Here is a 17,064-nt window from a genome sequence, read left to right as displayed (position 1 = left end):
TTCATTAGCCACAATGGAAATTTACAGCCCTCTCTCTGATCCCAGAACGCCATTAAAGTTGATCACTCTGGTGCGGCGCTAATCATTTCTATTCATATGCCATAAATGCAATGGTCTTAATAGAGCATTAAATTATCCAGAGTCAGAAATTTTGTTTTGAAAGTCTCACAGAGGCGTCACAAGGGACTTTACCTCCACAGTTTCCACAGTTGATCGCATCAAATGACTGCGCGTTACTCAAAACTTGCATGTAATGGGAGTCTGGAGTCCTCAACTTGACAATGACCTGACCTTGGTAACAGAGAAATAGGCCAACTCTCGACTTCCAGCACTGCCAAACCCTAACGACCTTGAAGCCACGGCAGCTCGCTCAAACAGCTTTTGCAACTTTAATCCAAAGTATCTGACAGTTTTTCCCTCCAGAAACCAGAACTTTTCACACCTGCCCAGACCAATAAAATCATAAAAATACAACTCCATTGCACTTTGTGAAGGGTTGAGTGTTATAACAAGCACTAATCACGCTGTCAAGCCATGGCTGCATGAGTTGGTTTGAAAGTGCATGTGCCGTACCCTCTGCTAGCGCTTACCACAAGCGAATGACAGTCAGCATACACTTATGGACAGCAGGCCCCTCTTCAGGATTACAGCCGCTTGATAGCCAGAGAAAACACAAATAGAAAATAAAGTGTAGATTTAATAGAACCCCGAAGAGCCAACAAATGAGGCTTGACTCAGCTTAGCTTGGCTTGGCTGTAACATGTGACACTCTTCCTGTGTAGGGAGAGCCAGGACTTCCAGGGCTGCCTGGACTCCCAGGGATAAAGGTAAATGCTTCGCTGTTTTTGTCCCCAGTCATTCCCCCGGTGTTGTCCCTGTCCATCCCCTTCAGCCCATCAGAGAAAATCCACAGCATCATAATCTTGCTTTTCCTGCTTGGTGGGATTTGTGCCCAGTTCCATCTGCTCCAGTGGCACAGTGTAGCATTTGTGTGTACAGCACAGCGACAAATAAGGAGCTCAGGCAACCTGACAAAGCCAAATAGTCGATGCTTTTGATCCGAACATGCCAGAAGTCGGTGAGGAAACTGACTCATTAAGGTTTGAACAGTGAACAGTATGGAGGTTTATGAATTAGTGATTGAAACACTGAATCCCTGGAAACATCCTCAGACTACTTCCTGAAAGTGGCATCAAAAGAAAATCGGTGTCAAAATGATTGCTTGTTAAGGAGAGGAAGTCTGATTCATATTTGATCATTTAGAATTTTTCAAACTATTTGTTTTACTTAAGATGCTTTTTTTTTTTTTTTTTTTTACTGTTTTGTAAAAAAAACAAAGCAGCAGATGGTGGAACTAAATGCTCAGAAGGCACATAATAATTCACTGCCATCTTATACTTGAAGACTAGCAACCACCACAATATATCTCAGGATCATTAGCTTGAAATAACAAGGATACATACAAGGAATGCTCACATGGGCATGATGAGATGATGCTTGTTGCTTGGGTTTTGTTTTTCTCTTTTTGTGTGCTTGTAATGTGCTGGCCTTGTAAAAAGCCCTTTCATTTTACATTTTATATACACTCCTGTTTTTACTTAAGGGGCCTGAATGCTTGATGGATTCTAACAATATTTTGCTAACGTAGCACTCGCAGGTTCTGAGCTCGGCTTGCACTTTGTTCTGCTCCGCATTCTTGGCTGTTTATCCAATCAAAGTTTAAAAGTTTGAGAAGTGAGTGTCCATTACCTCTCCAAAGGCCTCCAGAGTGCCTGAGCTGCTGTAGGTGGGAACTCATGGTTGCACATGGTAAAGCAATATATAGTTATTTCACAATCAGATGTGATGTAAATCAAATCCAGCATCACACCTCATACTGGAAGCTCACTCCTCATAAGTGAAATGCAAACGTGTTAAAGCTTCATCAGTGGCAGAGAAGCGGATTTTTGCACACACTGAGGCAGAGCACTCCTGTGTGCCCTGATGAGTTTCTAACAAGGTCAGTCGTAACGTCTATGAAGGCTCATAAGAGGGAGTCACTAATGTATGTGAACCAAGGGAATAAATTAGCAAACCACTGATAATTTGTGTCCATGTGTGATTAATGCACGTGTGTGTGTGTGTGTGTGTGTGTGCGCGTGTGTGCGCGTGTGAAAGTGTGCGAGCAGTAAGTGCATGCCTGTCGATTTGAATATGTTTGGCCGTGCATCTTGCGTATGTGTTCAGCGCTCATTAGCAGCCGGTGGAGGTAGTAGCTACACCAAAAGTGCCCCGTGGAAAAACGAGTAATATTTGCTGATGTTTTTTTCAGGGTGAGCCAGGATTCCTCGGCCCCCAGGGAGAGCCAGGGCTTCCGGGACTCCCAGGAACTAAGGTGGGTGACTGCAGCTTTCCACAGTAACTGCACAAGTTTGTCACAATCTGAGAGGTATTTGTCTGCTCAGAGTGTCACAGTGTGTATTGCACGCCACTGACAATGATTTGCAACAGCTATGACAGATTTTTATCACATCCTGTCAGTGTGATCATCATTGAAATCAATAATTCCTCTGTGTTTATGGTCTCATTATCACTGATTATCACTTCACCAAGATGATTAAGCCTGTGTTTCTTCAAAATGTCACTTGGAAGTGGTCAGAATGAGCTAATCCTCACCGCTCCCTTTGAGTCATGACATTATCACACCGTGGAGCCAGCAGTGATAATCCAGACACACTAGAATTAATGGTCAGATTGACGTTTTGCATCAGGCTGTTTGCAGTGCGTCGATAATCAAGATGTATTACTCTCGCATTGTCCCCTGGTGTATCTCTGTTGCTCAATCAAATGCCAGGGTAGAGCTGAAAAGGAAGAGCATCGCAGCAAATAATTTATCTGATGGATTTTCCTCGTGTTCAGGTCTTCTCACAGGGTTTGAGACCAACAAATTAAAAGCCTGTGTTTGTTTTCATGTCTGTGCTATTAAGTTATCATCAGTGAGCAATTATTTGAAGAGAAAATCAAAGCCTAATTGACTCAACACTGCTGCATAATGGTTGTGTCCCACTTGGTTTTAAGTATCAGTGGTTAGTAATGCAGAGTTGTTGCTCGGAGTTATACCACATCGCCCTCTATTGGCTCTCTGAAGTCACTCCACATTGAGAGAAAATGCAAACAACTACTCAACATAGGATATGCGTTCTTTAAATATTCAACTTAAGGACAAAGAAGGCGTCATGCAGACGTTTGTTTTGGGATTTTCTTAAAAAATAACATTTCACCTTGTCAAGGTTCACGATCCAGACAGTGCAGACTCGGCATAAATACCTACGATTTATCATGTAAATCTGTTGAGTAAGCAAACGCTCCAGAAGGGTGGGGAGCTGTTCTAGTAGAAATTCTGTCATCTTAATACTCCATAACATGACATATACAGTGTTACAGCATTGCAGGAGATTGAAGTTTATGTCTGATGTTCAGAGGATGCATCACAGCTTTACTGACACTAAAAAGAACCCAAGCCTTGATCAGCGCCCCGATGATGCTTTATTGAACGCAGGTTTCAGGAGATCAGCAGTAACTTCCCATTGTTGTTGAGCAGTTTGTTCTTGTGCCTGCACAGGGTGAGAGAGGCGACCACGGGCCACCAGGGAAGGGTGAAAGAGGAGAAATTGGACCATTAGGACCAAAGGTCGGTTATTCCAGTGCACATGTGGACATGTGCATCCACAAATGGCATGACTTCTGTAAAAACAAACTGGTTCATTCAGCAGTCTGTAAGAGCCTCTGGCTGTTCTTGCTCTTTTCACCCGTGTAATTCAAAGATTTTTGCTGCCATCTAGAGCCTCACTGATTTAAGCACAATGTTCCCAGAGTGTTAAACAAGGAAAAGTTGAAGGCATCCCCAAAGCAAGGGTTCATTCACTTCATCAAATATTCAGTTATGTTAACATAGAGAGCTGGCTAAACCATTACAGCTTGTCATAAGTTCAAGGCTTTCCCTGGAGTCTGTGTAAAGTAAACCAAATCTAAATGAGTTTGCCATTGTTTATGTCTGGCACTGACCCAGCAGGTAGCTTAAGCTCCAGTCTAAACTTAGACGACCCACAGATCTGTTTCACATCCTATTAGAAACCCCAAAGTGCAACCCCTCCTTTATCAATGCCAGAGTTCAAATAAACACTTTCTCCATTGCATGGCAGTTATGGCATATTAAAAGCTGGTTATTTTAGTGAAGCTGACTGTGTCTTGCTCTCTTGGGAGGAGAATGAGAGGTTGATGATATTTCCTCAGTGAAATATGCATTTTAAAGGCACTGAATATTTTTTATGACGAATCTGGGTTGACACCATGAAGAGAGTTTGTTTTATGTTATTTCAATATTATGTTTATAACTCAAGTACTTAGCTTTTCGTATTTATACTGTCCCTCAAACCATGACCCTTGTCATCTTCTGTGTTTTCTCATGGCAGGGTTCACAAGGAGAGGCTGGTACACCAGGTCCTAAAGGGTCAAAGGTGAGCATGGCAGATGTGTTTTCTTTACATTTAGTGAACACGGCATCTTAATTAGTTTAAGCTCTAATAAGGTTTTGCTGGTGGTCCAGATCTTGGATTTCTTCCACTGAGTGTTGTTGCTGACTTGTTTTTTAGTAATTGCTGTTGAGTTGTATTCATGAAATATCTCACGTCAAGCACTTCTATTAAACATGCTATTTTGTCAGAGCATAAAACCTCACAGACAAAGACTAAGCAGATGCAAAGCTTTGTACCTGCACACTTGCAAGTGGAATTCAATGCTGATGGAGGTTTAGGTATTCAGGTATTCAGGTTTGGTATTCAGAGAAGCAGTAGTATTATTATTGGTGCTGTTGTGCCTGTCCTTGTACCAGACCTCTCCAATGCAGAAATATGAATAAAAAGAACAACTAATCATTTGTGTTTGACTTCTCACATTAGGGAGAGACTGGAGATAAAGGAGACTTGGGATCTATTGGCCCGAGGGTAAGCAAGTCTATTAAGGACAATTAATGCCTCTGTTCTGCCCTTCTTTGACTGATTCCTTGATGTTGCATGCTCATTAACAGTGAAAACTTAAATTTCCCATGACATGCTATTTGTGTAAGCACACTGTGACTACCACTAGGAGGCACCAATCCAAATTTAGCAGTTTTTCGAAAAGAGGAAAACTGACATTGGTGTTATATTTATCTGATCTTCTGTATAAATCACGTGCGCACTATGAAACAACGTCTTTAACGTCAACATCTTTCAATTTATGTCTGAATGTCAAAAATATGCAGGGGCCCCCTGGGCAGAAAGGCGACCAAGGAGCCACTGAAATCATCGACTACAATGGAAACATTCAGGAGGCCTTACAGGTCAGATAAGTCATTACTTAACTCAGCTCATTTCCCTCATTCTTGTTTCTTCAAAAGAACCTACATCTGCAGGAGTTGATGGCACAGTGTCCATTCACAAACTGTTTTTGTTTAATCTGGTGACCTATTAACTTAAAATTTACCCTCTTATTGGTAATTCTGTTATGTCATATTGACCATTGTTTTTGCCTTATCTTGAATACTTACCCCACATTGAATAGGGTCCTAATTCCTATGTCTCTAGTTCATATGAAAATTTAAAATGTATTCCTTAAATTAAAGTGCAGTCCCTAAAACTAACACTATTCAGGTTATGTCTTTTACAAATAAAAAATGAATAGTAAAAGGGTGTAGGCTAACATCTGTTCTTTAATAAATAATTAATTTTGAGGGTGTACTTGTGCTGAAATGTGCTGACACAAAGATTTCTTTCCTGTATGACATGTGCAATCTTATCTCTCACCTCCTCCGCGTTTCCACCCCTTTGGCCTACTGCAGAAGATTACCACTATTACAGTAACGGTAATTAGGCTCTGTGTATTTTGTCATCTCCACAAGTGATTCATCTTTGTCCCCGAACGGGCCCAACCCAACCCTGGTTTGCGCTGCCTTGTTGTGTTTGTGCTCCCTCACCCAGACGCACGTTTGCTTAACAGTGAATGAAACGGCATTCAGTGTTTGTCTGTGCCTCTGTGTCATCGGTCCTACAAGCTGCCTGACCTGCTGGTTGTGTCCCTGAATGTCAGTAAGGCAGCCTTTTAAAACATCCTCATGAGGAATTATCTGAAAAGATGGTTTTAAAGCTCACTCAGTCCACTTTCAGTCAAAATCCTATCAAGTGCACACTGAACAGTAGCAGTCATCATTATACTTAAAGCTGGATTGCCAAAGAGGCAAAGTGTAACTCCAAGTGAACTCCAAGGCCGTGCTTAGTCTTTATTTGACTGAAAATGTGTTTGGGAATATGCACCAAGACCTTAAATTGGGTCCTACTTTATTACTTAATCCTTTGGCCCTATCTTTAAAGGTCTCCATAAGGACCTCTGTTCAAAATCTGTGCTCAATTAATGTGTATTCAAGCTGGAACAAGATGGTCTCCAGCGTAGAAAAGCTGCAAACATCGGGTTAAAGGGATAGTTTGCATTATTGAGGTGGGGTTGTATGATGCAGTCAGCACGTCCACAGTTTGCAGGAGCAGTTAGAAGTCCCAGCACAGACGCTATAATGTACCGCTGTGGGCAGAGTGAGCAGAAAAACACATTTTAGCCACCTAATAAATCCCCAATTAAAACAATCAATATCAGTTCCAGTGTACAGTATATTTAGAATACTTTCACTGCACAGTGAACTTAAGCTGTTCTCCCTTTCTGTTAACTCACTTCAAAACCACCAGACTCCATTGACAAAAGCAGTAATTATCCCTTGCAGAGTGGGCGTTGCTAGTCCACCACTGCCTTGTTTGGTGTTTGGTGCTTTGAATGGATAAAACTAATGTTAGTTGATTGATTGAGGCAGCGGTAGCACAAACCTTTCATTCTGAAGCTACAGTACCTCTCTGATCGAAGCATTTAGCTACAATTGACTGAATCTTAGGTGTGAACACAGAGACTGTCGTCCATCTTCACAAAAATATTTTCTTTAAATTGAATAAAAGGTTTAAATCCAACATAAAATCCTGAAAAAAAAGCAACATTAAAATAAGTGACTCTCGTCTGTTAATGATAATTATTTATCTAAATGCTCCAGCTAACATGTTTTTGACTGTGGCATGTGTCTTTCAGTTGAACATCATAGTTCATAACTGATTGCTAACATTATTTGTGCTGTTTGAAAATCATTTCATTGTGACGGTCAGTTCCATTGTTGATGAAGTGTAGTTCCCTGTATTCAAGCCAGACGTTGACATTAATTTGATCAGCCCCAATTAAATCTCCACCCGTGTCTCTTTTAATGCTCAGGGACCTCCTGGACCTCCTGGGCCAATGGGGCCGCAGGGTACGAAGGTAAACTTCTGCACCTCTCCTCATTTTTCAGACCTCACTTTTCCTTAAACGTGCAAATCTCACGTTAACTGGCTCGTCTGTCTTCGGCCAAAAAAAATGTCTTTTCTCCTCTGACAGGGGGATCGTGGTATGCCTGGTCTCCCTGGACTTGATGGGGAAAGAGTGAGTTAATTATCTATAATCATATATAGATTGATTTTGAATTGGTTGATGAAGAACATTACTTACATCTTTTTTCTCAGAGGAATAAGCAGACCTAATGGAGACCTAAGATGTTTTATATGTCTTTGTTTATTACTAAATGAAAACCCATTTCCTGAAATGTCCACATAGTGAATAGTTTAAAATACAGCAGTTCCTTTTTAATTCCCTCTGCGTGCGTTTTTGCTCTTTCCTCTGCCTTTCCAGGGCTACAAAGGTTCCAAAGGTGACATGGGAATGCCTGGAGCTTCAGGGGAGAAAGGAGGGACCGGTTTACCTGGTCTGCCTGTAAGACTCTGCATGTGTTTAGTCTACTTTGCAAGATCATAAATCCTCCTAAATCTTTCTTCAGTCATCAAATTAGATATAACCTGCATGTGTAATTAAGTGTTTGTTGCTTAGGGTGTCAATGGGGTAAAAGGAGACAAAGGAGACGCAGGTCTACCTGGTCCGCAAGGTCCCTCAGTAAGTCACATCAAAGGCATTTCTCATGATGACTCGCCTTAAATATACTCTAATACTTCAAAATATGATCCCCTTGTAGAACCATGATTTAGTAATCAACTATCCATACTTATTTGCAGATCAGCGGCCCTCCAGGGCCACCAGGGCCCCATGGACCCCCAGGACCCATGGTGAGTGTTGTCCACTGGCGAAGCCTCATCAGTGGACAATATACTGCACTTATTGTTTCAACATCCCAAAACTTAACTACATAACATAAATCTACATATATAGATTCAGTACATATTCATGACCATATACTGTGCATCCAAAATCTTGAATAGCTGAATGTTTTACAATGAGGTGCTTTATGATGCGTCACCACTCAAAATCGTTCCTGCTCCGTACAGTAACCGAGCCCAACTGATTTATTGGTACGTGTTTTTAAATTTCATGTGCTGCAGGAATGAAAACACGGGGTAGAGTACTGTGATTACAGATGCAATAAGCAGTCATGCACACTGAGAATATACAGCACTGTGTAAACTTTGTTTATATAGCACTTTTCTTAGCAACATGACAAAGTGCTTTACAGAGTAAAAAAGGGGTTCCTGTCACAACAAGTCCAAGCTTTGGAAAATATTAATACTCTTCAACAGTCCCCTCAGATACCACTCCTCTCTGAAAGAGTTTTAATGGCTAAACCACGCCTGGAAGTATTCAGAATCACATTAAAAGACACAAGACAAGCTCCAGCCACCAAACAGGTGGTGTCAGCTGTCAGACTGCACCTTCCAGCTGAATGTTTGTCATCCAGTTTTGTCCTGCGTGTAATTCCACAGCAGTGTTTGTTTGATCAATGTCGCCTAGGAGCAAAAGATCCATAAAAACACAGGGCTGAGCACTCAGCAGTGCTTACAACTGTGTGGGAAATTTCACAGTGCTGCACCTGTTCCACTTGTCCCATCCCATAATGACTTCTCTTCAGCATGCAAGTTGTTAACTGATTTTTCCAAAATGAAGAAAAGAGGGATACATCAGAGATTGAACGAATAGAATTTAAAAAATGTTTTAGTTGTGTAAAATAAGAAATGTAGTATACACTGTATGTATATATATATGAGATAGTTGATGATGAGACCAACAACAAGCTAATGTGTTGTCATCTTTTCATGTTTTCAGGGCCCCCATGGTTTCCCTGGACCAAAGGTAAATTACACCACAACAAGCACTCCTTATTAGTCCGCCTAACTATCAGTCTCTTTTTTGTGATTTTTAAAATTGGTTTTATTCAAACATAATTATGTAGGGGTGCGGTTACAAGCTGATGGATCGCTGGAAGATAATTGCACATTATGTCAGACAACTTTTATATATTAAACACACAAAATAGCACTTTTCCAACATTCACACCTTAATAGCCAATGTGGCTATTTACACCTGGGAGAAAATAGTGTTGGTGACTACTGACACCCAGGTGCAAATAGCATCTGTTTTAGATATTTGTACATTTGTGAAGACGGTGATGCAACACTGTGTTCTCATCACCTACTTCCATTACTCCCCTTGCTTTTATAGGGGGAACCTGGTTTGCATGGTATGAAGGGCATACGAGGGGAACCAGGACACAAAGGGGACCGTGGACCATTAGGTCTCCCTGTGAGTACAGCAGTGAACCATGGGATATCTCCAACCACAAAGCCCTGTCCTTTATTTCCTCTGACATAAAGACGGATCACTTCTATTTTAGCGCTGTCTGATTTCTGGCTGTGCATTCGTGCACACATTTGAGTGTTTGTTTGTGTGCGTGTGTATTTATATGACCTCCATTTTCTGTCCTCATTTTCATTTGTCTGGGCTGACTATTTTGCTGACCTCCCTGTAACACAGTGTAATTTAGTTGTTGTAAACCCTGCCATCAACCTGTCCTAATAACAGTGTTCATCTGGTACTAATCCCGCCTTGTTCATGTCACTCATACCTCCATAACCACACAGGGAGCCTCCGGCTTGGACGGCAAGCCCGGAATTGGGGTGAGTGTCATGTGACCAAGTGGCTTCACCACCCAACTTCTGCCTACCTCTCTCCCTCACATCCTCCATACAGTCTCCCTTTTCCCTCATTTTTTTTTTTTTACCACCATCACCCCATGTTACTGTATTTCATTATGACTGAAAAGAAAATTATAAAAGCTTTTGTTGATTTACATCTCAGCTAGACGTCATGAGTTGAATTAAGCGACACTGAGTTTAATTCTCAGGATAGCCACCACACAGTTATGGCAGGCATTTCCAGGCTCTCGTTTTGTCCCGTGTTGCATTAACTCAGCATTAACACACACTCATACATTAACTGTGTCAGCAGTGTTGTAAATGTCCATTGTGGCCAATGCACGTGTACTAGCAGCAGCTCTGTGTGCTGGGTTTAGGTCAAACCCGATGGGAATATTGTACAAATATGAATGCTAAATGGGATTTTTGCTTTCCATCTGATATTTTTTTGGAAAACCAACTTTATTTTGAAATACGTGCACTCGTCCAATCATGTAAACTCACCGTGACAACGTTACTCTTTGCAGGGCATGGATGGGCCGTCAGGTCCAGCTGGTCCAGCTGGGCCGAAGGGTGACATAGTAAGATCAATATATGAATTTGACCTAGCATTTTGACTTTAATACTTCGTGTTCTTCGCACTGGGTCATTTTAAATTGATTACGCACTGTATAAATCATGTGACTGCAACACGGATTCATTTGTATTAGGGTGAGAAAGGAGCACAAGGAGAGCCAGGACCAAGGGGACCTTATGGACTACCTGTAAGTATGATTATCTGTCTGTCTGTCTGTCTGTCTCCTCCTTTATTTATTCAACAAGTTATGATCTGTTTGTTCAGCTTTAGCTGAGAGAGTTAGATGTGCGTAAATGTCTGCATTTGTGAAAGTCATCCATGCAATGATGATACAACTAATGTTCTTTATTTTCAGGGAGCTGCTGGAACACCAGGCCTGGATGTGAGTCTCTTGAACTTTCTAAAATACCATTTCTATATGTATGCTTGGCTAAATAGAATATTTAAAAACCCCAGATATAGCAGCAGTAACGTTTACTTTAAGACCGAATGTCTTCTTGTTGCACATCCCTCCACTCTCTCTTGGTCTCAATTCATTTTACTCCTCACCCTCTTTCAGCTTCAGATTTTTATTATCATTATTATTTTTATGGTCGTGATGTGTTTTCTTCAGCTTTGTCAGGACATGAAAACGTTCTCTTGTCTTTGCACAGTAAAGGTTCATTAAGCGGAGTTGTACTTTTACAGGGGTTGCCAGGCTTAAGGGGAGAGAAAGGCGACGTTGGGGAAAGAGGAGAAAAGGTAGATGTAGATAGGCTATTATGGCTTGTCGACCCCCTAACATGACAGAGGACTGATGTCAATGGACAGTGACAGGAAATGGAGGTCTTTCATTGAGCTACAGTTTATGATATACTATAAGTTTAGTTTTCTCCTAATTTCTCATTCATTGATTAAAGGTAGTGTGCAGTTTAGTAGAGGTAATAGTGACTGAAAGGAATTAAAATATTTCTTAATGATTCCTAATGAATTTCTTATACTGTTACAGATATATTTGACATGCTAATTCAAGTCTGTCTTGTAGCATTTTTTACTTTCTGCAGAGATGAACTCCTCATTTTTCACTGAATAATTGGATAACAACTTCGTACAATGTAAAATTTCCTTTTGCATAAAATACCATCCCCAGTTGTCTCTATCCCACTTTTGTTCTCCACTTTTCAATGATTTTTCATCTCATTTCTCAGAATCACAAGTCAAATCTCATTGTGAGGCATCAAAAGGCGCGATTTCAACATTTTGAACCAAACAAGTCCATTGACAACAGGCTCTTCAGATTCATAATTGTTTTATTTCTGTTGTTTCCACGCATGAACATTTCACCATGGGTTCTTGAGCCTGTCGATAACGCCCCCACCCCTTCTTGTATATCCAGTAGTTTATATCTGTCAGTACTTAATCTTTGTGTTTCCACACTCACTAACACTTCTCATGTGTTTCTTAGATGTTTTCCGTCTTTGAGAAACTGTATCCCATTCCTCGGTACATAGAGATAAACATGCTTTGCATTAATCATGCTCAGGTCTCTGTGAATATCTGTGTTTAGCAACTGTTTTCCAACACAGCATAGATCTCAGCACTGCTTCTTCTCCAGGTGTTCAGCACTCTGAATTTTAAAGGTTATGGATGGCAGAATTAAATGGAAAAAAATAAATGCTTATTTTCTTGTGAGTCATTGTGAGTTATAAGTACTAATATGAGGTTTAACACACTTGCACTTGCAAAGCACAGCACAGTATAGTACAAATAGGAAATTCATACCATTAAAAGTACAATTATGTATCAAAAATTGCACATTTGATCTCATGTACCGGTGACATTACACCTGTGAACTTTAGTACAAAGAAAGGTACCTTTGACAGTTTTATTCTGTAATTTGTGATTCTGTTATGCCTGCACTGATTGACATAAGAAGTCTAACCCCAACCCTAACATGAATGGATACAGTTTGAACTTTTTCAATGTGTAGTAGATTTAATTCTGTCTTTCTGGAGGTTTTTCCCCTGCTACTCTTTCTCATCCTTCGTGCCCTTGACACCCCTTTTGGCGATCAGCTGTTTTTCCCTCCCTCCTGCTGTATTATTCCCCTTTTTTGTCCTCCTCCTGTCCTGAGGAATGTTTTTAGAATACCCAATACTGTCTGATACCCCCTCCTATCTAACATTTCACCTCTGTGGACCATAGCCTTCCTTTTTAATCACTCTTTTCCTAATAGCAGTGCTGTCCCAAATGTTCAAAAAAATGATGTTAACTTGACCAAACGTTGTATCCACAGGGGGAGAAGGGAAAGAAGGGCAAAAAAGGGCCTAAGGGCGAGAAAGGAGAACAGGGTGCCCCTGGATTAGATGCACCCTGCCCATTGGTATGTCCCACCTGTGAGCTGGAAATTGCCTCCCAGCCGTGTAGAGCAGTCGTCCCAAACGGGGATGAGCGCCCTGTGGCTAAACAGATACCCAGCTTCCACCAGACTGTAGCAACCTCAAACCCAGAGCCTGTTGCTCTCCTGTAATTAGGCAATTCAAACCCAAAATGCCATTTAAAAACAGATAACTGGGCTGGATCATGGTATCAGCAAGCTCACAGGGAGGCTCCTCCCTCGTCCCCCCTTTGCGTCCGTCGTAGAGGACGAATGCAGGAGTTTGAGGGTCACCCACCTCTCTCCCAGTAACACTCCTAGGTCATCTTTGCAAACAGGGTTTCCGGGGATTTAAGGGTGAAAAGGGGGAACCAGGGCAGCCAGGTCTGGACGGGCTGGATGCCCCATGCCAATTGGTACAGTATTTCTCTTTTTCCTCCTCCTCTTACCCATGCATGCCGCTCACCTTCAGTCACAACTGAAACCAAAACCATGCATGACTTGAGAGCTTGACAAGCATGAACACACCTTATTCAAACCACAGTTACATTCTCCATTTAGGAATTATTTAAATAAAACAACAACATGAGCCAACATATACCTCACTAACTTTCTGACTGCAAGCCGCCTCTTTTAGATGACACACATAATTACGGTGAAATACACAACAGAAACACGTTTATTGATATGATGGACACTGAAATCTATCCCTCTAACTGAAGCCCTCCATTCCCTTTATTAAAACTGGAAAAAAAATCTGCTTAAATCCTGTTTCCTCCCAGCTGATTCTTCTATGGCCCAGTTACCTTTTAACCTGATGCTAACCCTTACTGATGCCCATGCTACCGGCACACGGACCCCTCCTCTACGCTGTTAACTCCCCTTTTCCCCTTCCTGTATTCGTACCAATTGGGCCAGACCATGACAAGAAGAGACTATAGAAACTATAGAAGAAACTGGTTACTGCTCCAGACCTGTTCAAGATGAGAAAATGAAAGATTTTGTTCTCTTATGCCTTCTATGATGTTTTCTGCTTTTGGAACAATGCTGTGCAATGCATGGATGTTCTAACTCTACGGGTAGAAATGTTAGTGTTTAAAGTATATGAGAACTCATTTTAAAAGGCCATAGTGATATTATAAGCTTACTGTGTGTTGACAAATGACTTAATAGTAGGTAAGAATCGTATATCACAAAAGCCTCTCATTAAGCAACATTCATTTACTCCAACCAGCTACAATAACTTCATTTACGAACATTTTACGAAACTCTCTGATTTTGTTATAGTTGGTTTGAAATTCAACTGTAGTCAAATCAGAGAGATGAATCATCAACATACAACATCATTGTGCATGAGCTCTATTGTGCTGTGTATTATGTGCATGAATGAGAATACAACTCTCGCAGTTGCCATTACATGTAATATTTCATATGATTTTATCATCACGCTCAGAGGCAAAGGAGACATGTTACCTGTGATAATGCTGCAGAGTTAGTGTCTAGTTTGATCAAAGTCTGACTAAATCTCTGAGAAGCTACATACAGTCATAACCAGTTTTCGAGCTCTAGGATAGTACAGAGGTGACTGCAGGTGAAGTTCCTGTTACATAAAGATCCTTTCAGAGAAGTATAATTCCTTCCCTAAACTAGACACTATAGCATCTGAGTAAATATTTCAACATGGATATATGATGCAAACACTGTAGTTGATGCAACGTTGGTGCAGTTTCAGTCAGGAGCTCCACATGAAACAAACTACTTCAGTTTCGAAGATTTCATTACCTAGAAATTGCATATGTTTAATCCTATGAGGCAACAGTAACCAGTCAGTTTGTAATCACCATGCAAAGACAAAAGAAATAGTGTAATTCATGTGACTAGATGAAGGTTTGCCTCCAGCTTGATTTTACTCTATTTGGCAGTTTGTTTGTGTCCCGTGCCTGAATGAGGTTTAGAGAAGTGGCCATGAGGTCTCAGTGAGAGTTCTTTTCCACTATCTCCCACGTGTGATTTGGGCTCATTAATCGGATGCCTTTTTGGCCATGAAGATCTAAAATCATCTGTTCTGCGCTCTTGCGTATTTCAATCGGCTCATTTATCAGACGTAACGTCATCATGCTAACTGCATCTGTTAACAGCAAACCTCCCATTGCTCTGTCAGTCCTCAGTTTTTTTTTTCTTCCCTGCTCTTCTCCTCTAAACAGGGCCCAGATGGATTACCAATGCCTGGATGCTGGCAGAAGGTAAGACAAATGCCTATTTTCTTCTTAAACATATTTACAGAGTGAACAAAATATAAGAGCCATATCTAAACTACTTAAAAGCAACAGCAAAATGACCATTTGTATCCTTAGCTAACATCTCTTTATGGAATAGGTTTGGAAAGGGGAACCAAAACCATAGTTTGTGACTGATTTCCACTTTCCTGTTTAAATGGGCTGAAAAGTGCTTCTAATATCTTGTTCACTCTATGTCGGTTAATTTTTTTTCATGTGTTTCAGCTTCTGAGTGTTTGCTTGGTTTTTCTTCTGTTCAACATGTCGTAACAATTTGCGAGTCACTGTCAAACCAGATTGTACAACTCAGCAATGTGAAAACACGTCCATCCTCATGTCACTCTCTCTCCTGTGTTTTTCTTGCAGTGATCACTCTAACCTGAAACGCATGGAGTTTGTAAATAATGCTTCTTTTATGGTATTTATAGTTTTTTTAATGGGGAAAAAAAAAGTCTAAAAGAAAAGGGTACAATGCTACAAAAAGAGATAACCGACCCGAGTTTCACGCCCTAAGCTGCTTCTACTCACATCACCGTGTGGAAAAAAAAAAAAAGAAACCCGTGTGTGTCCGCTCTCTCACATCCACATCGTGGTGGAGTTCAGATCCTTGGCTGCTGGCAGAACTTGTCTCTGTAGTCTTTGCATGGCTCAGACTGGAGCGTCGCAGCCCGGCCAGATTCATGGGGGTGAAAGGAGACGTGGAGGGAAGAGGAGGAGGAGGAGGAGGAGGAGGAGGAAGTGGATCTGGACTGGCTCTCTAACACCAAACGCTAGGTGTTTTGTGTTGTTTCGTCTCAAGCTCACCACCCATTCATGCAGCTCCATTTTCTAAAAGACTAAAAAAAAAAAAAGAAGAGACTGTGCCAAACAGAACATTGCAACCCTGACAAAAGCATGAGTAGTATACTGAAACTATATTTATATGTATTGTACATACATGTCACTGTTTTGTGGTTGCGTCATGGCTTCTGCAGAAAAGAAAAACAACACTAACATAAAAAAAAACAACCCTAGAGCTCTGAATTAGTAATTTTTTGCTTTCCTTTAATCTTCCCAAGGGAGTCACGCCATGGCTGGTAGCCTGAAAGTCCTCAGAAAGTAAAGCTGTTGGTTGTTGTTGCTTTATTGTGGTGATGCCTGCAGAGGGTATGATATAAGCAGGTTTTCACTGTTGCACTCATGCGGCTCAGCATCATCGTCATCATCATTATCACCATCACCACCGGTGTGGTGCCTCCCAGCAGCCGCATGGCTCAGAACGAGAGGTGGAGGGCTCGGCGGGCTCACTGCACTGATAGGAAAACAAATCAGGCTCACGTGGATCTGAGATTGGACAGGCCTGCTCGGGACCCCCTCTGAGCTCATGGAGAGCCGCCGAGGGCCTCACCGGTCTCCACGGAGATCCGCTGGAGCGCCTGCCTCTCCGAACAGGCAACTCTTCAATGTCTACTGAGAGCGCTAACAGAATGCAATCACGTCTTTTTCTTTATTTTTTTGATGTTTTTGCTCTCATTCTTTAACATTGTATTTTGTGTATAATAGCCTTTGGTGCCTCAAGCTTTTATTCATTCCTTTATCAGAAATGTACAACTTTATATCATATTTTGAATTATCGGAATGGTGTTTGTGTCAGGAGGGCAAGCTTTGTTTGGTAGGAATAGTTGCAAGAGGATTGAAAAGACCCACGTTGCGCACTGTTTTCCACACGAGTTGTTTTAACAGGATGTTGAAATAGCATGTAGGTCACAGCTTCACCTGCAAGACTGCATCCACAGTCGCTGTACAGCCTCTGCTCTC

At 41.3% G+C, this 17,064-nt stretch overlaps 1 protein-coding gene across 1 annotated transcript in view; it reads left to right on the top strand.

Moving 5' to 3' along the window:
• Nucleotides 1-16,595, top strand: part of LOC139222981 (collagen alpha-1(XXV) chain) — a 136,249-nt gene extending 119,654 nt beyond the window's left edge. Inside the window, exons 18-39 of the mRNA XM_070854901.1 lie at nucleotides 783-827; nucleotides 2,312-2,374; nucleotides 3,602-3,670; nucleotides 4,452-4,496; nucleotides 4,938-4,982; nucleotides 5,282-5,359; nucleotides 5,858-5,881; nucleotides 7,318-7,362; nucleotides 7,480-7,524; nucleotides 7,771-7,851; nucleotides 7,966-8,028; nucleotides 8,148-8,198; nucleotides 9,190-9,216; nucleotides 9,586-9,666; nucleotides 10,005-10,040; nucleotides 10,586-10,639; nucleotides 10,769-10,822; nucleotides 10,991-11,017; nucleotides 11,323-11,376; nucleotides 12,911-12,997; nucleotides 15,196-15,234; nucleotides 16,326-16,595. Coding sequence (XP_070711002.1) covers nucleotides 783-827; nucleotides 2,312-2,374; nucleotides 3,602-3,670; nucleotides 4,452-4,496; nucleotides 4,938-4,982; nucleotides 5,282-5,359; nucleotides 5,858-5,881; nucleotides 7,318-7,362; nucleotides 7,480-7,524; nucleotides 7,771-7,851; nucleotides 7,966-8,028; nucleotides 8,148-8,198; nucleotides 9,190-9,216; nucleotides 9,586-9,666; nucleotides 10,005-10,040; nucleotides 10,586-10,639; nucleotides 10,769-10,822; nucleotides 10,991-11,017; nucleotides 11,323-11,376; nucleotides 12,911-12,997; nucleotides 15,196-15,234; nucleotides 16,326-16,352 — 1,140 coding nt within the window. The 3' untranslated portion in view covers nucleotides 16,353-16,595. The remainder of the gene's footprint in view (nucleotides 1-782; nucleotides 828-2,311; nucleotides 2,375-3,601; nucleotides 3,671-4,451; nucleotides 4,497-4,937; nucleotides 4,983-5,281; nucleotides 5,360-5,857; nucleotides 5,882-7,317; nucleotides 7,363-7,479; nucleotides 7,525-7,770; nucleotides 7,852-7,965; nucleotides 8,029-8,147; nucleotides 8,199-9,189; nucleotides 9,217-9,585; nucleotides 9,667-10,004; nucleotides 10,041-10,585; nucleotides 10,640-10,768; nucleotides 10,823-10,990; nucleotides 11,018-11,322; nucleotides 11,377-12,910; nucleotides 12,998-15,195; nucleotides 15,235-16,325) is intronic.
• Nucleotides 16,596-17,064: the final 469 nt, after the last annotated feature.

The sequence above is a fragment of the Pempheris klunzingeri genome, chromosome 23, assembly GCF_042242105.1.
Source record: "Pempheris klunzingeri isolate RE-2024b chromosome 23, fPemKlu1.hap1, whole genome shotgun sequence".
In the NCBI taxonomy this organism is placed as follows: domain Eukaryota; kingdom Metazoa; phylum Chordata; class Actinopteri; order Acropomatiformes; family Pempheridae; genus Pempheris; species Pempheris klunzingeri.
The sequence above is the reverse complement of the archived record's forward strand: the minus strand, read 5'-3'. Positions and strand labels throughout refer to the sequence as shown.